This window comes from Loxodonta africana, chromosome 16, assembly GCF_030014295.1.
Source record: "Loxodonta africana isolate mLoxAfr1 chromosome 16, mLoxAfr1.hap2, whole genome shotgun sequence".
In the NCBI taxonomy this organism is placed as follows: Eukaryota; Metazoa; Chordata; class Mammalia; order Proboscidea; family Elephantidae; genus Loxodonta; species Loxodonta africana.
Window position 1 is genome coordinate 20,718,533 of NC_087357.1, and position 22,601 is coordinate 20,741,133.

At 37.0% G+C, this 22,601-nt stretch overlaps 1 protein-coding gene across 1 annotated transcript in view; it reads left to right on the forward strand.

The window, feature by feature from the left end:
• CCDC186 (coiled-coil domain containing 186) overlaps positions 1–22,601 on the forward strand; it is a 50,361-nt gene that overhangs the window by 14,312 nt on the left and 13,448 nt on the right. Inside the window, exons 4-15 of the mRNA XM_003408945.4 lie at positions 1,149–1,277; positions 2,566–2,778; positions 4,501–4,620; positions 7,790–7,894; positions 8,375–8,473; positions 8,651–8,737; positions 9,647–9,789; positions 12,285–12,540; positions 13,196–13,385; positions 14,567–14,647; positions 20,297–20,507; positions 21,483–21,702. Of these exons, the coding sequence (XP_003408993.1) occupies positions 1,149–1,277; positions 2,566–2,778; positions 4,501–4,620; positions 7,790–7,894; positions 8,375–8,473; positions 8,651–8,737; positions 9,647–9,789; positions 12,285–12,540; positions 13,196–13,385; positions 14,567–14,647; positions 20,297–20,507; positions 21,483–21,702 (1,854 nt within the window). The remainder of the gene's footprint in view (positions 1–1,148; positions 1,278–2,565; positions 2,779–4,500; positions 4,621–7,789; positions 7,895–8,374; positions 8,474–8,650; positions 8,738–9,646; positions 9,790–12,284; positions 12,541–13,195; positions 13,386–14,566; positions 14,648–20,296; positions 20,508–21,482; positions 21,703–22,601) is intronic.

Genomic DNA, 22,601 nt, shown 5'->3' on the forward strand with positions numbered 1-22,601 from the left:
ATGCTTTGGTATACTTAACATACCTTTACATAGTTGTAAAATTCTGTATACTGAAATCCTTATTTTTATGTGCTTTAGGTCTGTGTAAACCAAACTTAGAACTTTCAAGTGTGAGGAAACCTTAAAAATGGCTAAATCCATATGTTGGTAGTCAGGTTACTGCCAATGACCAGGAAGTTCACACTAAACAGATGAGAGGAAACCAGAGCTGTTCGTTTTATGAGCTTCTTGGTGATTTTGTCTTTTTTAAAGAGAAAATTGGATTTTCCTTTCTTTTGCCAACACTCAGAGAACTTTATACTTCTAAATAGAAAATTGGTATAGGAAGATTTTCTTTATTTATTTCTAGATCTGCTCTATTCCTTCTTTTCTACTTTCTTTTGCATTAAGTGAATATTTTATAGTGTAACATTTTAATGTCTTTAATGATTTTTTCACTATTTTTAGTTATTTCTTTATTGATTGGTCTGGAGCTTACATATACGCCTAAAAAAACAAAAAACCTGCTATCAAGTCGATTCTAACTAATGGTGACCCTCTAAGGCAGGGAATTGCCCCACAGGGTTTCGAGGAGCTACTGGTAGATTCAAACTACTAATCTTTTGGTTAGCAACTGAGCTCTTAACCACTACGCCACAAGGGCTGCCGTATACTCCTACTCTTATTGACTGTCTTATTACCCAATATTTCGTATTTACGACAACAGTAAAAAACCTACTATTCAACTCTTTTGCGCATTAACAATGTACATCTGGCAGTAACCCTTTCATGACCAATGGGTCATATAGTGCCTACCTACATTTTCCACATCTGGGGTCCAGAGGGACATGGGTATCCCGTATGACATTTTGTGATCTGATGTGGCCATTCTCCATTTTTGCATAATGCTAATTTTCACGTAATGACCTGGTCTTTGGAACCTAACCATGTCGACAAGTGAGGAGTCAGTGTACATCTTAATTTATCAGGATTTGCTTCAGATCTATACTAGCTTAATTCCAGCGAGATACAGAAATGTTAACATTTAATTTTGATTTTTATGTTTATTGCTTTCTTCATGTTTATTTACATTGCTTACATTTATTTGAGATATTAGTGGCCTGTTTGCTGTAGCTATAAAAATAATATGGAAATAATTTTCTTTCCAGTTGGAATCAAGAATAGAGGAACTGAATAAAGAAATTAAAGCTTCCAAAGATAAACTAGTAGCTCAAGATATTGCAGCTAAAAATGCAATTCAGCAATTGCACAAAGAGATGGCCCATCGGGTTGAACAGGTATTTTTCACGTTGTCATTATTAACTTGATACGCTTGCGACTTTCCTGTTTATTAAAGTAAACTAACCCTGTAGAGTATTTTGGACATCAGTGGTGTATTAAGAGTAATAGTTTTATTTATATAAAAATTGCCCTTTTCTAAAAATGCTAAACAAATACACAAATACATAGTAATTATGAAAAACTATAATAAATAAAGCGTGTACATAGGATACAAAGTAAAAGTCTCCTGCCCCATCCCTTTGCATCCCATCCTTTGTTCCAGATTCCCAGCACACATTCGTGTGCACACACACCCCCTGTACATATATAAAAAAAAAAAAAACCCATTGCCATCGAGTCGATTCTGACTCGTAAGTGACCCTATAGGACAGAATAGAAGTGCCCCGTAGGGTTTCCAAGGAGCAGCTGGTGGATTCGAACTGTCGACCTTTTGGTTAGCAGCCTGAGCCCTTAGCCACTGTGCCACCAGGGCTCCACACATACATGTCCAAATTTAATTTTCCGGGTTGAGCTTTCCTCATTTCTCAGGCTAGATTGGTAGAATGAATTTGAACCTCAAACACAAGGAGTGTAGAGCTGTGGTGATAAATATTCTGGAATTTTATACTTTGTCCCTCACCTGCCCCCCACCTGACATAGAATTACTGTGTTATGTCCCTTTGTTCAAAAGGGGGAGGTTTTTTTTTTCTTTTTTCCTTTTAAGTTTTTTTTTTAATTGTGATTTAGTTGAAAGCTTACAGAGCAGATTAGCTTCTCATTAAACAGTTAATACACCAAAAGGAGGGTTTTTTGGGGCCCAGCCTTTCACCGAAGGTGTAGCCCCTTAAGGGTTCCAGTAGTGGTTATTTGTTTGTGCGTGCAGAGTGGGGTGGGGGTAATGGATCTTGCTTCCAATTCCTTACCTTGCTATGAGCTCAAGATCTTGTCTCTAACTCGTCTCCCCATGGCCTGATATTGACAAATGTCTTCAGGTCGATCAGGGTCTCAGCCCTAGCATATCAACCTGGAGGATAAAACAGAAAAGAACAACCATATCAGCTAAAATAAAGAGAACAGGAAAGGGCCAAAGCACATATTAGTGATACTGATTTGTTGTTTATTGTATCATTTTTCCATAACTTGGGTTTTTTCCTTTAATTTTAAAAATGCATGGCACATACCCTGGGAACATTGCGCAATAACCAAAAACTACATTCATGATCTAATAGGAAGCTATTATTTTGATATCTTTTTATTATTTGGAAAAAAAATGTTTTATTAATGCTTGATAATGTTTTTTCAAAGGCCGGCAAAAAATGTGAAGAGGCACGCCAGGAAAAAGAAGCCATGGTAATGAAGTATGTAAGAGGTGAGAAGGAATCTTTAGACCTTCGAAAGGAAAAAGAGATACTTGAGAGAAAACTTAGAGATGCAAATAAGGAATTTGAGAAAAACACTAACAAAATTAAACAGCTTTCTCAGGAGAAAGGAAGGTTGCACCAGCTGTATGAAACAAAGGTATAACTTGTGCTGTTGTACATTATTTGAAATTTGTTCTCTTTGCTTTTCCTTATTTAACCGAATAATTGTAACTTCACATAGTTAAAATGCCTGTAAGCACACAATGGTTTTTATTAGTTTACTTATGAAGAATGTCAATGTCTGAGTAATTCTAGTATCTTGGCATACTTAATATACCTTTACATAGTTGGTGTATTACCTGGTTTACCTGTCTACAAAAAAGGCTTGCTGGGAAAAGATGAAGGTGGCAACACATATTACTTATTAGATAACTTTTACTTGATAGACCTTTTTAAAAGCTCTCTTTACAAATGCGATGTGGGAGAAATGAGTTTTTGCCTTAAGGGAAGATTTTATTTTGGTGATAATATGTATCTAGTAGTGTCAAATGTAAAGAATTTTAGAGCTAGAAGTATAATTTCACGAGAGTCTTAATGAAGACTTACTATAGGAACAAATTCATAATGTTTCTTACAGAAAAAAAAAAAACACGCCCTTGGATGCTGTCTAAGGCTCAGTCAGATTTAATTGCTGAGCGATTCAGAAGTCTGGCTGTTAACAAGCAGCCTCACGGCATGGCCATGTTTCTAGTGCATTATCAGGTTTTGGTGATTAGTGTTATTTTTTAGTTATTAAGTTTTATTTCAGAAATGTTGCCATCATGCTCAAGAATTTTGACAAAATAAATTCAGTTCATATTTCACCTGAATGCCAGCCAGTTGGGAAGAATCATAAAGGTATACTTACGCTCACAAAACACCCCATTGGTTAAAATACAACTGTCAGCCACCTTTATGTCTGATCATTAGATGTAACTGTTTTACAGCCCTCTTATGAGTTGAACTTTAAATCAGTTTTATATAGCTTTAAATTAAATTTGAGCCATCTGTAATTTGGGAGAAATGTAATGGCATAAATAGAAAAGTAGAAATGTAGACCTTTTGAAGAAGGATGAAAGAAGTCTTTAAAAAAAATACTAAGTTGCAGAAAAGAGAGGAAAAACTGCTTCAAGATTATCATCACAAACTGTGGTATGTATGATTGTGCCTCTGAGGATGGCTTAGAAGAGGTCTGGTTTTAATCAGAAAAAAAAAAAAAAACTGTTACAAGAATTACTGAAATTCTCATTTAGGTTTGTGACTGAAATTCAGAATACAAAAGGCTTTTCCGTATGAATAATGTGCCTTAATATAGGGCATAGATATTAGATGCAGTTTGAATGATTTTGGTCTCTAATTTTGTAAAAAGCTTGTTGAGAGATTTCTTTGGACTTACTGTAAAATTTTAGCAGGGTCAGCAAACTTCTTCTATAAAGGGCCAGATAGGTAGTATTTTAGGCTTTGCTGGCCATGTAGTCTGTGTTGCAACCACTCAACTCAGCCATTGTATCAGGAAAGCAGCCATAGACAGTGTGTAAACAAGTAAGGGTGATTATTTTCCCATAAAAGCTTATTTATGGGCACAGAAATTTGAATTTTATGCAGTTTTCGTGTGTCATAAAATACTGTTGTCTTTTTTATTTTTTTAACCATTTAAAAATATAAAACAGAAGATTCGTACAAAAAACAGGCGGTGGGTCAGATTTGGCCTATGGGCCGTAGTATGCCAGCCCCTAAATTACAGTATGTCTTGCACTGATTATGTTGATGGGGTGTAAAAGACAGATAAATAATTGGCTGATTGTTTAGATGAAAATATGACCTGGTGATGTTATTTTAGGAAGGTGAAACCACTAGACTCAGCAGAGAGATAGAGAAGTTAAAGGAAGATGTCAACTCTCACATCATTAAAGTAAAATGGGCACAAAACAAATTAAAAGCTGAAGTGGATTCCCACAAGGTAAGTACTGTAATAAGTCAGATAATTACTAGAATCAGTTTTAAGAACAAACGCGGGAACAGTTAATGAGGCAGGATTGCTGGGCCTGAATATTTGGTGTTTGTAGAAAGCATTCTTCCTTGCATGCTTTACGTATCAGATTAGCTAGAATGTTACATTTTATCCTTCATTGTTTACAGCCTGGTTCTGTAAGCATTTATTGTATGTTACATTTTATATTAAACTTTGTCAAGTTTTTGGGGGGAGGGTGGGGGAGTGGAGAGAATCTGTAGATTACCAAAATTGAAAGAAACTGAAAATTAAAAAAAAAATCAAAGATGGTAAGATTCTTATAATCAAGAAATATTATTTCTTATTTAAATATAATTTTGAATATAATAAAGATTTTAAGAATAAACAAGTCTCCTTATCTATTTATTATAAATATAATCCTATAGGTATTATACCTCACGAATGTCAAAAATAAATATCATGAAAAGCAAAAATAAAAAATAAAGGCTGGTATCCGATGCCATAATTTTAAGCACTGACTGAGGTGATATTAGAGGTAATGAAAATCTGAAAGTGATAGAATGTGAAGACAAAGAACATCTCTGAAATATGACTTAAACTAGAAAAGCAATGTTGTGGAAATACCAGTTTGCACGTTTTTGAAAATATGCTGAATGGTATTGTTTAAAACCATAATGATGGATTGTCTTATTCAATAATTGTGAGTCAGTAAGGGTTTTAAAAACCTGTGGATAGTCACATTTTTTTTTTTAAAAAAAAAAACCAAACTCATTGCCACTGAGTTCATTCTGACTCATAGCAACCCTATAATACGAAGTAGAACTGCCCCATAGGGTTTCCAAAGAGCATCTGGTGGAATTGAACTGCCAACATTTTTGTTAGCAGCCATAGCTCTTAAACACTATGCTACCAGGGTTTCCATTTGCATATAGTGTCAGAGAAGACTGTAGGGAGAGTTATCTGTGTTGACAGTGGTCAAAGGTAGGTTAGAGAGGAGTGGTTTCCCCTCACCACTGAGGGGAATCTTCAGCTGACTACTGGTCGGTCAGTACACGTGTGAAAGGAAACGACAGAGGTAGGGAAGGAACTACCAGAAAGGAGTAAGCAGAACAATCCCTGGAGCTCACACATGGCTAGGGACCGTTGAGAAATTTCCTTTACTTTGGGTTGACAGAATGAAGAATCAAAAATCTGTAAAGACTACAGCATGGTAAAGATTTCTAACTGCTTGAGTTGCTTCAAGATCTGAGCTTAACACTTGGTCATATCTAATGTCTGAAACTTTCCTCATCCTCATGTATACTCCTAAGAGACAGAATGCTGAAATGTATGTGAATACTAACGTTGAAGAGTTAAAGACTCAGAGATCTCCTGTGAGCCATCTGTGTTTAAAGAATGGTGATAACAGATACTTAATGGCAACCGTTGAGATGAGATGAAACCAGATCCTCTGGAAGTAGGGCAGAGGAGAGGCTTAAGACTGACTTCTGTAAGGTTATATGATGTGGTTTGTTAGAAAATGGGAGTAACAAGTGTATTGACCTGGTACATGGTAACTAGAAATTTGCCAGTTCTTTTCTAAGTAAAAGCATTTATTAACCAGCAGGTATTTAGTGGGTGTTCATGTGTGTATAGCACTGTATAAGATAATATGGAGGGATATAAAAGCTGTAGAAGACAAATTGAGTGCTTTCCAAGAATGTCGGGGGTGGGATCCGGGTTAACCTATTTTATGTGTTTATCTGGTGGTTGGGAGAGAGAATCTCTGGATCAAAGGCTATAGGATTTAATCATGACCTGGGCCTGCCTCATGGAGTAACAGGGACCAGATTTACCCTTCCACTTTAAAAGAACTAAAACAAAGCAAAAACAGACAAATATGTGAGATAGAGGTTTCCAGACATGGGACATAGCAGTGAACAACAGTGATCCCTGAGAAAAGGGAAACAAACACGGCAGTACAAGGAGGGGGATCCAAACAGCCCAGTAGTTGCCTTGAATTAAGGAAACAGAGTTCAGAATATGAGAGCAGGGCAGAGTATGGGAGAACAAAAAGATCCGGAGATGGGCAGTGTGTGTGCAATCAGTACATGTACCTGAAGAAACTACAGAGACAGGGAAGAACTACCAGAAAGGACTATCCCAAGAGCACACATGGGCCCTACCTAGCTGGAGCAGAAGGCTTATATTAGGTATTCCTTCACTTGTTTAACAGATGTTAACCGAGCAGTTACTAAGGGGCAGGTACGGAGGTAGGTGCTGATAGAAGGAGAAAACACAGGCCCTGCTGTCCCAAAGCTACATACTTAAAGAAGGAAACATACAAGCTCCAGTACAGTGTACCAGTTGTTCCAATGTAGGGATGCCCTGGATTCTTTCTGTGGGAAGGCAGCGTAGCAGCATCTAGCCCTCTTTTAAGGAATAACCAGAGAAAGCTACTAGCAGGCTGGGATACCTAAACTCTCCCTTTAAATCCAGACGATAGGCAAAACCACGGGACTGGATGGGTTCTGTGAAGAATTATGGAGAAAATGCTGCAGGACGAGGGTTGTATCTTAGAACATCTCCGTAGGAAGTAGGAAGTCTGTCAAGGAGACAGAGAAGGCAACATGAAGAGGGAAAAGAGGGAGGAAAGATATTATGTAATGTATCAAAGGAAGGAAAGTATCAAAGAGTTCGGGTGATCAGAAGTGTCAGCTGGTGCAGGTATGCTAAGAATAAGAACCCGGAAAAAGTAATCGGATTGGCTGAGAGAGTAGGTAGTCTCTGCACACCTTCAGAGTTGCTATTTTAGGAGAGTATTTAGGAACAGAAACCAAATTGCAGCGTGAATCTATAAAAAGCAATTTGAATAGATACTACAGCCATAAACCGCAAAACTGTTTTCTATGTATGTGGGAAGAGTTGGTTAACACTTTGCTTTTCTTGTCTTACCAGAGGTGAAGGTGAATAACTTTTAGAAATGTGCTTCCAGTTTAACAAAATAAGCTTTAATGGCTGTCAGTGGACACAATTTTAATTTTGCGTCAGAAATAAAATACTAGAATAGTACCCGACCCCTCAGCGGCAGTGTTATGGCAAGAACTCTTTCTACCCCGTAGTCATGGTTCGTCATGTCCTTGTGACCAGCTTTGTTGCTGTCTTTTTATCAATGCAGGAAACCAAAGATAGACTCAGAGAAACAACAACAAAGCTAACTCAAGCAAAGGAAGAAGCAGATCAGATACGGAAGAACTGTCAGGACATGATAAAAACATATCAGGTATGCTTAACTTTTTGAATAGATGGGTAATAATTAATTATGCCTAACCTCAGTAGTCCTGTTTCATTAAATTTTGCATCTGCCATATTTGAAGCGTAGACTGGATTTGTAGGGCCGTTAAATAAAACAGGTTATTTGCTATGTGAACGTTCCTGCAGCTTAGAGACCTTACTACAGAAATTAGCAAGCAAGTGAGACACTAGAAAATGTCAGAAGAATGAAGAGTGCAAGGAAATGGAGAAACTTAAAAAAAAAAAACAAAACAAAAAACGTTCTGTATTATGTTACGTATCTTAAGTATGCTATCCTTGTTCGTGCCGAATTGACATATTTAAAATTTTTCAGTACAATCATTTACTGGTACATGATAAGCTATGGACTTCACAATAAGGGAACTTAGTTGCAAAGCCTTCTTTACTTTTCAAAGTATACACCCTTAAAAATTAAGTCATTTGTGCTTTTTCATTTCCTTTTCATTAGGAGTCAGAAGAAATTAAATCAAATGAGCTTGATGCAAAGCTCAGAGTTACAAAAGGAGAACTTGAAAAACAAATGCAAGAAAAATCTGACCAACTAGAGGTGAGTAATTCTACTCTTCGTATGCCCCAGGTTGTGTAATGAATACATAAAGAGAGAACTGCTTTTAAGAACATTTATTGCTATGAAGTTTTGAGGCCTTTTGGAAGGATTAGGGAGTAAATTTTATGTCCGGTTTAGCGCGTAATGATTTGTGGCTTCTTCTAAACTTTTTAAAAGATGCATCATGCCAAAATAAAGGAACTAGAAGATCTGAAGAGGACATTTAAGGAGGGCATGGATGAGCTACGAACACTGAGAACAAAGGTAATTAAATCTTTAGTCGTGATTTCAGAGGAAGGATAAATATTATCTTTAATTTTGAACTCATTCTGATTTTTCAAATGGATGGGAAAAGATCTTTATATACAAGTTTTCCAAAATGAAAGAACTCAGAGGATTAGAATAGCAATTCTCTGGCAACAAAATGGACTCTTGTTGAAATGGAATGTCCTCCACTTTAGTCCCTTTGAAGTGATTGCCAAACATACCTGTTTCCGAGCATGTTTGTTCTCTTTATAACTTAGCCGTGGGCCCCTGATCTAAAGGCAGTCTTATCAGAAAATTAACTGAAAGATAGTTGGACCTTAGAATTGTGGGTGTCATAAAATAATAGGAAGACTCTTTATATTTCTCCTGCATATATTTAGTAGTTTCAGATGGATGCAGTTTTAATTTCTAGTAATCTATTAAACCCGTTCCAGCAAGTATAGCCTTCATTGTATAGTCTTTTTAATATAACTGTGACTGTGAAATGTATTATCAGTGTATATCATTCATTTACTTCAAAGTAAGGCTTTTAAATAACCCCCTTGAAATTGAGATATTTAATGCCTTTCAAAGTGTTTTTTACGTACCTTCCTATTTATTCTTCTGGTCAGTTCCTTCCTGTTTATTCTCCAGGCCAGTTTTTCAAGGTAGGTAGGGAGGTAGCCTCCCTTTTCAGGTGAGGAAATGGGGCCTCAGAAAGAATAAAGTGGCATGCTTAAACTCCCATGAGAAATCTGGGACTAAAACTCAGGATTGTTAACTTCCCATTATTATATTTTTTTCATATTATCTAATATTGATTCACAACTCAGCTTAGATTACTACTATATAACCACTGTCTGAAATAGTTTATAAGGAACAAGAAAATGTTGTTTATAGATTAACTTGATTATGATCGTTTCACAGGTGAAATGTCTAGAAGACGAACGGTTAAGAACAGAAGATGAGTTATCAAAATATAAGGAAATTATTAATCGCCAGAAAGCTGAAATTCAGAATTTATTGGACAAATTGAAAGTTGCAGAACACATACAGGAGCAGTTTCAGAGGTATAGAACGAGCAGCTTCTGGTTGTGCTAATCAGCAGGCTTGCTTACTCTGTCTCAAGATTCTGTTTGAAACACAATTATTACATTAAACAAGAACAATTCTAGTAGTTAATTTTTTTTTTAATTCCTATGTTTGTTTGAACTTTTTTGAAGTCTTTTTAAGTTTCTGCTATGACTTCTAAAAATCAAAGTTTATATTCTTTAATCATTGGCAGTTACAATTTATAAGATAGAATGGATTTATTTAGTCTCTTCCTTAGCTTTCAAATTCTATTATATATGTACAGTACTTTTTAAAAAATAGTATATATATATTTATATATACATCTGTATGTATGTAGCTCAAGGTCAGGAGCTGACATTAAAGTCTCTTATAAAACCAGTTAGCTAAACTCCACTTAGTACATTCCTGGCAGAGGTTGGATTCACATAGAATCCAAGTATCTTCTTTTCCACACCTCACAGATACCTACACTGCTGAGTATTGCTGAAGAAATCCTCACTGTCTACCAGATTGGTGCTACTATAAATCCATGCTCATCAACCTCATTGGGCTCTTACTACGTCTCTAATCCTAGCATGTGTCCTTGATCAGGGCCTTCCCATCTTCCACCATCTATTCCAAACCGTATCTATTTCTTCACACAATTTATGATTAAAAAATGGGAGCTGGAAGCTGACAGTTCTCTCAACCTCTTGCCATTGATCCTATGAACTGGCCGCATCTGCAGCCATTCTTCTTTCGTTCCCATCTGTTGTCATGGAAGACATGTTCCTGCTCCTCTCTGAACCTCATTCACTACACTACCCTGGAGATCCCATGCTCTTCTGCCTTCTTTCTCTTGGCTTCATTTTTGTCATCTTCTGGTATTCCTCCCACCTTTCTGGCCACTCTTTTTCAGTCTCCTATGCAGGCTTCACTTTCTGTCCTAAAACCCTCTTTGGTTCTCATTTTACTGTACCCCTGTATGATACTAACTGTTCTTGTGGTGTGCTATAGGACCCTCAAATTATCTTCAGGCCATATTGCTGAACTCCAGATTCATATGTGTCAAGGAGACCTCAAACTTTAACATGTCCAGAACTGATTCCTCTGTCCACCCTCAGATGTGCTTGTCACGTGCTCCCTAGAGGAGGAGTGAGTGTCTCATCTGCATGACTGCCCAACCCAGGAACATGAGAGTTGTCCTTAGTTGTTCTTTGCCTCCCCTCCTACATCTAACCAGTCACAAAGTATTGTTGATATTAGCTCTTTAAGATCTTTCAAGTCCATTTACTTGTTTACATTTCCACTGCTACTGCTATAGCCCAAACCATTGTCAGCTTTCATCTGGAGAACTATACCAGCTTCTAAACTAGTTTCTCTGCTTGTTTCTCCTCTAATCCATTTCCCACACTGTGGTTAGCATAATCTTTTAAAAAGCCAGTCTGAACAGTCGATGATTTCCCATTGCCTCAGAGATTTGCCTAGTGAGTTCAAATGCTTTCATATGGCTCGCAAGACCGTCAGTGACCTGTGCCTTGCTTCTCCCTTGTACCTTTCCCTTTTGCCTCTTGTGTTTCAGCCACAGTCAGTTAACATGTTCATTGATGGTCTCCTATGTTCCAAGCCCTGTGTTAGGTGTTAGGGATACAGTACATTCCCTACCTGCAAGACGTCATTCTCTTGCTCTCTTCCCAGCTTTAGCACATGCTGTTGCCTCTACCTGGAGCATATTTTGTCCTCCCATTAACTTCTGCTTTTATTTTAGATTAGGGGTCAGCAAACTATGGCCTGCGAGCCAAATTCAGCCCACCACTTGTTTTTGTAAATGAAGTTTTTTTGGCACTCAGCCATACTCATTCCTTTATGTATTGTTTCTGGCTGCTTTCATGCTACAATGGCCAAGTAGAACAGTTACAACAAAGACCACGTGACTCAAATGCCTAAAATGTTTACCATCTGGCCTTTGAAAGAAAAAGCTTGCCAACCTCTGCTGTAGTTATTGTTGAAGCATCACCTGCACTAGTTTAGATGGCCTGTTGTATGCTGTCATCATCAAAAATGTTTATCAAATTCATTATTTCTATATCTGATTCCAAAACTCTTTGAAAGCAGGGACCATGTCAGGCCTGTTTACTTATACCCACAGCTCTTAGTTCCTGGCATATATTAACCAAAACCTGTTGCTGTCGAGTTGATTCCAACTCGTAGTAACCCTGTAGGATGGAGTAGACCTGTCCCATAGAGATTCCAAGGCTGTAATCTTCGTGGAAGCAGACTGCCACATCTTTCTCCTGAGGAGAGGCGGATGAGTTTGAACCACTGATCTTTCAGTTAGCACCCGAGTACCTTAGACACTGTGCCACCGTGGTCCCATATGCATTCATAAATATTTGCCTGGATGAATAAAAGTACCTTTAAAGAGCATTTTATTAGATGAAAATTCCTAAACCATTAATTTAATGTCTTTTAATAATTTAAATTTTTCTTAAATATAAACTTTGTTTTTTAGAGGTAAACAAGAAATTGAAAATTTGAAGGAAGAAGTGGAAAGTCTTAATTCTTTGATTAATGACCTACAAAAAGACATCGAAGGCAGTAGGAAAAGAGAATCTGAGCTACTACTATTTACAGAAAAGCTCACTAGTAAGAATGCACAGCTTCAGTCTGAATCCAATTCTTTGCAGTCACAATTTGATAAGCTTTCCTGTAGTGAAAGTCAGTTGCAAAGCCTGTGTGACCAAATGAAACAGACAAATATTAGTTTGGTAAGTATAAATCTACATTTAACTTTTGAAGAAACATAGCAAGAAGCAAAAATTAAGTTTCCCTAACAGCATAAAATTAGCAGTAGTTGATTTAAGCTCTTCTCTATTGGCTCTGACTTTCTGGTAATTTTGGACGCTATAAGAAATGTCAGTTGTCGTTTTGACTGATGTAATTTTTAATAAAATTTGGTACTATAAATGATTATGAAGAAGTATTTTACTTTTAAAAATAAGTGATCTGGAATCTCTGTCATCCCCAACTGGGATCACTTAACTCTCTAATAGGTATTTAATTTTTTTTTGTTTGTTTTATTTTTATAGTTTCAAAAATGGCTTAATATTTCTAATTTATGAGAATATTCTCAAATTCGTCACAAAAATACTTTGAAACTTTAGACCAAAAATCCAGAGACCTATAGCACATGTTGGGGTGAATGTATAGAGATAGAACGGTACACCCATTATTGTATTCCCCTGTGTTGCTGTGTAAGGAATTTGAGTAGCTCAGTAAACAAAACCTGGTCAGGAGTGATGATAGAAGATACTCTACTATCAAGGAGTTTATATTTTCAAGGCTTGAAATTGTGAGCAATAATGGAAATAAATACTAAGATATTAAAAAAAATTTTTTTTTAAAATCTTATTTGCAACTCAGGAAAGTAGATTGTTGAAAGAGGAAGAACTGCGAAAAGAGGAAGTCCAGACTCTACAAGCTGAACTCACATGTAGGCAAACAGAAGTTAAAACATTGAGTACCCAGGTAGAAGAATTAAAAGATGAATTAGTAACTCAAAGACGTAAACATGCTTCTGGCATCAAAGATCTTACCAAACAACTTCAGCAAGGTATAAAATTCTTCCATACTGAGACCACGAATGTTTTATTTCTTTTAATTAAAGATTTTATAGAAAAAATGTATTTTTTGTCAGGTGCTACCACGTTATGATTGGAGGCATGTTCTTTTTAATGTATTCATGTCCGTAAACCAAATCGCTAAACTTCTTGCACTTTCATGAGTAGCCTTATCTTTTCTGCTAACGGCCATTTATTCACAGAACCACAAAATGGTGAGAGTTGGAAAGTACCTTAGAACAGTAGTCACTAAACTTTCTTCATCCCATATTCCTATCAATTAAAAGTATTTGAGCATTTGTTCCCCAATTTATATGTTTATAAATAAATAGTAAAAATATACTATTCAATGTTATGGGCATTAGAAAATATATATAAAAATAGCGATTTAAAAGGGTAAGTCACTATGAGTCAGAATCAACTTGAGGGTAGTGGGTTAAGACTAAATGTAAGTTCAAATGTTTTCTTCCTACACATCCCTGTAGATTGTTTTGTATAGCTTTGATGGCTTCTGCACCCCACTTTGGAGATCATTTAGAAATCATTCATCTAACCCTCCAATTTATAGAAAACTGAGACCCAGAAAGGTTCGTAACAGACAGCCAGCACTGGAACCCAGATTTCTTTTATTTAAAAATTTATATTTTTAGGTTAAGTGCTTAGCGTACAAAGATGAATATGACGTGTCTTCTATCTTCCTTTTCTTCTCTACTATTCCCACTGCTTTATTTTTGTCAAAATAGAGTGAAATATAGTAATAAGATCAAAAAACTTTAGCATTTACTTAACATGAGTGTATTCAGATATTTGCCATTACTTTGTTCTTAGAGATGTAGTTGAAGGAAAATTTGGGGGACATGTAGGGTTTTCTGAAACTGTAGGGATCTTATAAATCTTTTAAGTCTTACTAGTAAACTTGAACTCCAAAAGTCAAGTTCACCATACCTAAGTGAGGCCAGTGTCAGTTGTTGTCTTACTGTTTCCATATATTTTGTATTTGACCTGTACATTTTATATGAATGCCACCTATATCCCTCCTGTCTGAAGTATATACTCAGGAAATTTCTGTCATCTATGACATTTTTCCCTAAGTGATTTTAGCAATTAAAGTCAGAGATGTAGGAGCAAATGGTCATGATAATTATCACAAGTAATGTGTTTCTTTTTCCTACAGCTCGAAGAAAATTAGATCACGTTGAAAATGGAAGCTATGATAAAGAAGTCAGCAGCATGGGAAGTCGCTCCAGTTCATCAGGTAAAAAAATAACAGTTTTAGTTGTTAGTGATTGATTATAAAAAGAAATAACTTTTTAAAATTGTTTTAAAAAAGTACTGATACACTTTTGTTCCATTTTGAATTATAAAAAGTGGTGATTGTACCTAAGTATATTGTAAAAATGTTCTAGTCAAATATTAATCATTCTAATCATTACCTAGTGTTCCATGTTTGTTATGAGATTTTGTATCATCTGTCTACCTACTTATGTGTCTGTCAGTTTGTTGTACTGTGGTAGCTTGCATGTTACTGTGATACTGGCTGCTTTGCCAGCAGTATTTCAAATACCAGCAGGGTCCTAGAAAAAGGACCTGGCAGTCTACATATGAAAAAATTGACCAGCAAAAACCTTATCAGTAGCAGCAGAACATTACCTGATAGAGTGGTAGAAGATGAGCCCCTCAGGATGGAAGGCACTCAGAATATGACTGAGGAAAAGCTGCCTCCTCAAAGTAGAGTCAACCTTAATGACGTGGATGGAGTCACGCTTTTGCGACCTTCATTTGCTGATGTGGCATGACTCAGAATGAAAAGAAACAGCTATAAGCATCCATTAATAATTGGGACATGGAATGTGTGAAGTACGAACCCAGGAAAACTGGGAGTTGTCACAAATGAAATGGAATGCATAAGGATCACTATCCTAGGCGTTAGTGAGCTGAAACGGACCGGTATAAGCCATTTTGAATCAGACAATCATATGTTCTGCTATGCTGGGAATGATAGAAATGGCGCTGCATTCATTGTCCAAAAGGACATTTCAGGATCTATCCAGAAATACAGCACTATCAGATAGGATAATACCCATACACCTACAAGGAAGACCAGTTAATACGACTGTTATTCAAGTTTATGCACAGACCACTAAGGCCAAAGATAAAGAAATTGAAGATTTTTACCAATTTCTGCAGTCTGAAATTGATCAAACTTGCAATCAAGATGCATTGACAGCTAACTGGCAATTGACATGAGAAAGTTAGAAACTAAGAAGGACCAGTAGTTGGAAAATACAGCCTTGGCGACGGAAACGATAGTGGAGATTACATGATAGAATTTTGCAAGACAAACAACTTCTTCATTGCAAATACCTTTTTTCAACGACATAAACAGCAACTATACATGGACCTCCCCAGATGGAATATACAGGATTCAAATTGACTACATCTGTGGAAACAAACAATGGAAAAGCTCAATATCTTCAGTTACAACAAGGCCAGGAGCCTACTGTGGAACAGACCATCAACTGCTCATATGCAAGTTCAAGTTGAAGCTGAAGAAAATTAGAACAAGTCCACAAGAGCCAAAGTACAACCATGAGTATATCCCACCTGCATTTAGAGACCATCTCGAGAGTAGATTTGGTGCATTGAACACTAATGACTGAATACCAGGTAAATTGTGGAAGGACATCATACGTGAAGAAAGCAAGAGGTCATTAAAAAGACAGGAAAGAAAGAAAAGACCAAAATGGGTATCAGAAGAGACTCTGAAAGTTGCACTTGTGAATGTAGAGTAGCTAAAGCAAAAGGAAGAAACAATGAAGTAAAAGAGCTAAACACAGGATTTCAAGGGCCAGCTTGAGAAGACAAAGTATTAATAATGAAACATGCAAAGACCTGGAGATGGAAAACCAAAAGGGAAGAACACACTTGGCATTTCTTAAGCTGAAAGAACTAAAGAAAAATCCAATTCTCGAGTTGCAATATTGAAGGACTATATGGGGAAAGTATCGAATGATGCAGGAAGCATCAAAAGAAAATGAAGGAATACACAGAGTCACTGTACCAAAAAGAACTGGTAGATGTTCAGCCATTTCAGGAGGCAGCATATGATCAAGAACGGATGGTACTGAAGGAAGAGATCCAGGCTGCACTGAAGGCACTGGTGAAAAACAAGGCTCGAGGAATTGACAAATAACCAATTGAAATGTTTCAACAAATGGATGCTGCGCTGGAAGCACTCATTCCTCTATGCCAAGAAATTTGGAAGATAGCTACTTGGCCAATTGGAAGAGATCCATATTTGTACCCATTCTGAAGAAAGGTGATCCAACAGAACGCGGAAATTATCAAACAATATCATTACTATCACACATGAGTAAAATTTTGCTGAAGATCATTCAAAAGCGGCTGTAGCAGTATATCGAAAGGGAACTGCCAGAAATTCAAGCTGAATTCAGAAGAGGACGTGGAACCAGGGATATCATTGCTGATGTCAGATGGATCATAATTTAAAGCAGAGAATACCAGAAAGATGTTTACCTGTGTTTTATTGACTATGCAAAGGCATTCGACTGTGTGGATTATAACAAATTATGGATAACATTGTGAAAAACGGGAATTCCAGAACACTTAATTATGCTCATAAGGAACCTGTACTTAAGACCAAGAGGCATGGTTCGAACAGAACAAAGGGATACTGTGTGGTTTAAAGTCCAGGAAGGTGTGTGTCAGTGTTGTATTCTTTCACCATACCGTATGCTGAGCAGATAATCTGAGAAGCTGGACTATATGAAGAAGAATGCAGCATCAGGATTGGAGGAAGACTAATTAACAAGCTGTGATAAACAGGTGACATGACCTTGCTAGCTGAAAGTGAAGAGGACTTGAAGTACTTACTGACAGAGATCAAAGACCACAGCCTTCAGCATGGAATACATCTCAACATAAAAGAAAAATCCTCACAACTGGACCAGTAAGCAACATCATGGTAAATGGAGAAAAGATTGAAGTTGTCAAGGATTTCATTTTACTTAGATCCACAGTTAACACCCTTGGAAGCAATAGTCAAGAAAGCAAAGACATATTGCATTGGACAAATCTGGTGCAAAAGATCTCTTTAAAATGTTGAAAAGCAAAGATGTCACTTTGAGGACTAAGGTGCGCCTGACTCAAGCCATGGTGTTTTCAATTGCCTCATATGCATGTGAAAGCTGGACAGTGAATGAGGAAGACCAAGTAAGTACTGATGCCTTTGAATTGTGGTGTTGGCAAAGAATATTGAATATACACCATGGACTGCTAAAAGCAGGAACAAATCTGTCTTGGAAATAAAACCAGAATGCTCTTTAGAGGCAAAGATAGCGAGACTACGTCTCACATACTTTGGACATGTTATCAGGAGAGATCAGTCCCCCTGGAGAAGGACATCATGCTTGATAAAGTAGATGGACAATGAAAAAGAGGAAGACCCTCAACAAATTGCATTGACATAGTGGCTGCAAAAATGAGCTCAAGCATAACAACAATTGTGAGGATGGCACAGGACCAGGCAGTGTTTCTTTCTGTTGTACATGGGGTCACTATGAGTCAGAGCTGACTCGACGGCACCTAATAACAACTAACGACGTTTACCTACTTCCTTTTTTCTTAACTGCTTCTTTATTCTGTTAAACAAGTTCTTGATTCCATTTTCTAAATTCAGATTTACATGTATCCATATAGAGAGGCTTGATGTGGTATGATCTCCCTCTTGTATAGTTCTTTTGACACCTGAGAACTAATGAAATGGGCATCATTAAATATCATGTTAATATATGTGTGTGTGTGCACACATGTATTATTTAATTTGTTCTCATGATATATATGCCTGTGGTCTAAAACAAACTTTAAAATAAGTAGAGTCTATAAAAGTATAATTGATACCTTTGTGAAAATGAACATTAGCAAAATATTGGTATACTCTTAAACCTGTTTTATTTTTAATAGCATTTAATAGTGTTATCATTTTTTTAATGCCGGGAACCAGGCTTTAAACATAACATGCTTTAAACATAACATACTTTAAACATAACATACAATTTACTCTTCAGACCAACCACATGAGATAGGTTTTAAAATTCCCGTTTAACAGACGAGGAGACAAAAACTCAGTGGTTGTGCGACTTGCCCAAAATCCACAGTGATAGAACTCAAGAATCCTTGCGTGTCACTATACCCCACTGAACAATAAACAGACAAACAAAAATCAAACTTGTTGCCATCAAGTCGGTTCCAACTCATAGCAACCCAACAGTACAGAGTAGAACTGCTGCATAAGGTTTCCAAGGCTGTAATCTTTACAGAAGCAGACTGCTACATCTTTCTCCCACAGAGCAGCTGGTGGGTTTGAACCACCGATCTTTTGGTTAGCAGCCGAGTGCTTTAACCACTGTACCACCAGGGCGCCTTCTGTATCACACTACCTCTCAGGAATTGCACGTTAGGAAAAAGATATGGAATAGTGGAAGAATTTTACAGTGGAAAAGAACATGGGCTTTGAAATTATAGGTATGAAGTTAGATCCCAGCTGTACCATTTATAAGCTTTATGATCTTGGATAAGATGGCACTTCTCTCAAATCTACAAAATGGGGTAGAAAAAACATATCTTTCCAGGGTAAAGAGGATCAGAAATTCTCACTGATGTTGATGAAAGTAATAGCTAACATTTATATTAACTCATTTAAATGAGGATAAAAATCCTGTGGAGTAAGTAATATTATTTTTCACATTTTAAGATAAAGTACCCAAGACACAGAGGATTAAACAACTTGTCCAAAGTCACAAAGCTAGTAAGTGGAGGAGCAGGGGATGCAATTTAAACCTACATAGGCTGGTTCCAGAGCTTAACCACTTGATGTTCTGTTACTTCTGTTATGGTTTAATTTTGGGCTAACTTCAGACATATTGTTCTGACTTTCTCTTGGGTTTCATATTTCTCTATTTCCATTTCCTTATCCTGTTCTTGAAAGGTATAATAGGCTTTTTTGGTACTTGTATCATCAGTGTATTCAGGAGCAAGACTCAGGCCATGTATGACCTATGTTGAGCTCTGTGCCCAACTCTGTCCGATTGATATTTGAAATGGCATTGAAATAAATAATATTTGAGATGAGACCCCCAAGCATCTGTCAGTTTGTCATACTGTGGGGGCTTGCATCTTCCACGATAAATAGAGAAAAGATTGCAGTCAAGGATTTCATTTTACTTGGATCCATAGTCAACACCATGGAAGCAGCAGTCAAGAAATCAAACGGCACATTGCCTTGGGCAAACCTGCTGCAAAAGACCTCTTTAAAGTGTTAAAAAAGCAAGATGTCACCTTGCAGACTTAAGGTATGCCTGATTCAAGCCATGGCGCTTTCAGTCACCTCATATGCATGTGAAAGCTGGGCAATGAATAAGGAAGACTGAAAAACAATTGACACCTTTGAACTATGTATTAGCGAAGACTATTGAATATACCATGGAGTGCCAAAAGAAGGAACAAATCTGTCTTGGAAGAAATACAGCCAGAATGCACTTTAGAAGCAGGGATGCTGAGACTATGTCTCACATAATTTGGACATGCTATCAGGAGGAATCAGTCCCTGGAGGAGGACATCGTGCTTAGTAAAGTAGAGGGTCAGTGAAAAAGAGGAGGACCGTTAACAAGATGGATTGACACAGTGGCTACAACAATGGGCTCAAGCATAACAATGATTGTGAAGATGGCACAGGACCAGGTAGTCTTTCTTTCTGTTGTACATAGGGTTGCTGTGAGTGGGAACCGACTCGACAGCACCTAACAACAACAACAACATGAGATGAAAAGTGACTTTAGACCAAGTAAAATATCTAAATTGAATTTTTTTTTTTTTTGTCTTCAGGGTCCCTTAATGCTCGAAGCAGTGTAGAAGATCGATCTCCAGAAAATACTGGGTCTTCAGTAACTGTGGATAACTTTCCAGAAGTAGACAAGGCCATGTTGATTGAAAGGATAGTAAGGCTGCAGAAAGCACATGCTCGGAAAAATGAAAAGATAGAATTTATGGAAGACCACATAAAACAGTTGGTGGAAGAAATTAGGAAAAAAACAAAGTATGTATTATGGTAGCACGATCTGTATTCATAATACCGTTACTCATAAGGTAGTTACTGTTTTCAAAATTAATATTAAGTGCCTACCTTTCAAAAAATATTTCTCATTGTCATTGAGTTCCTAATCTTTTATTAATCATGTGTTATGGTCTTGGTTTCGGGAATACAGAAATAAAACTAGGTCTTTCCTGAAGTTTTTCCTTACAGCTTTTAAATATACTTAAGTAATTTTGGATTTATAAAAAGATAGTGGTCTGTTCCACCTGTTTTCTTTTTTATCCTCATGATTGTGGCTGTAAGAGATATATGTAATTGTGAAGCTGGGTAGAATGTAGTGGGGTTATTTATTGGGCACCTGCTAAGCACAAGGCACTGTGCCTGTTGCTTAGCAATATCTCATTGAATTTTTACAACAGCTCCAGGAGAGAGTGAGTTTTCCAATGGGGCCCAAGTCAAGTAACCAAATGTTCCTGGGTCACCACTCCTGTAAGGGACAGAACTGGAGATCCAAACCCAGACCTGACTGACTGCGAAGCCCGTGTTGTGCCGGCTTCCTTTCACAGTTACCATACTTAATTAAGAGTTTTCTTAATATCGTGAGTCTTTACCGTGATTTTTTAGTTTTTATTTTGAAATAATTTTAGACTTATGGAAAAGTTTACCCATTAGTTTTCAAAGAAAAAGAGTAAAATACAGTTCTAGTTTAAAACAGAAAAAACAAAATATTAACTGAAAGCCGAACAATAAACAAATTGCTCAATTCTTTTGATCAAAATAAGAAAAAACAGTGTTTATATATGTTCTATTTAAGTGCTTTGTTAGAACAAAAACGAGATCGTTTAAGAAACCATCTGAATAAGGAAAATTCTTTTCTAATGTAGATCTTTATGCATAAGCATATTTAGTTGACTCTTGCAAATTCCAGTGTGTTTAATTCATCAAGTACACAGTTGATAGTGCTATTTCGTTTTGCAGAATAATCCAGAGTTACATCTTACGGGAAGAATCGGGCACACTTTCTTCAGAGGCATCTGACTTTAACAAAGTTCATTTAAGTAGACGGGGCGGTATCATGGCATCTTTATATACATCCCACCCAGCCGATAGTGGATTAACATTGGAACTCTCTTTGGAGATCAACCGAAAATTACAGGCTGTTTTGGAGGATACGTTATTAAAAAATATTACTTTGAAGGTATTTGTACTCACTTATCAAACAATAAACATGGCAACGTGGTGCCTCTTTCATAGTCTGAGCTAGCACATAGGTGAACTGTTTCTGTAATCCAAGGTTGTCATTTTATTCAGATAAATTTTAGTGCTTTTCTCTTTTTAAAAAGTACAATTTTTTGAGCTAGTGAGGAAAGAGAGAGAAAAATCAGTTTAGCAGTTGGGTGGGCACTAAAATGAGTTGTTTGCTTTGTTATAGGTTCATTTCAAAAAAACTTGAGATAACAACAGGTAGACTTTGACGTATAATGAGTCCATTGCTGTCGAGTTGATTCTGACTCTTGGCAACCCTATAGGATAGAGTAGAACTCCATAAGGTTTCCAAGGAGTGGCTGGTGGATTCAAACTGCTGACCTTTTGGTGAGCAGCCGTGCTCTTAACCACTGTACCACCAGGGCACCAATCCAAACCTGTTGTCATTGAGACAGTCTGACTCGTAGCGACACTATAGGTTAGAGTAAAATTGCCCCATAGGGTTTCCAAGGAGCGGCTGGTGGATTTGAACTGCCGACCTTTGGCTAGCAGCCAAGCTCTTAGCCACTGCCCCCCCCAAAATTAAACGAAGCTGAGAAATATGTTAGACATATATGCCGCAATCTTAAAAAAAATATGTTTCAGCAATTAATCACAACTAGTTAGATATATAATATTTCAACAATTTATTACATGTTTAATTACTAGTGTATATATTATATTATGTACATTATAACTACCTATTTCCTGTTGCCATCAAGTCTATTCCAACTCATAGTGACCCTACAGGGCAGAGTAGAACTGCCCCATAGGCTTTCCAAGGGGCGGCTTGTGGATTCAAACTGCTGACCTTTTGGTTAGCAGCGAAGCTCTTTAACCATGCACCATTAT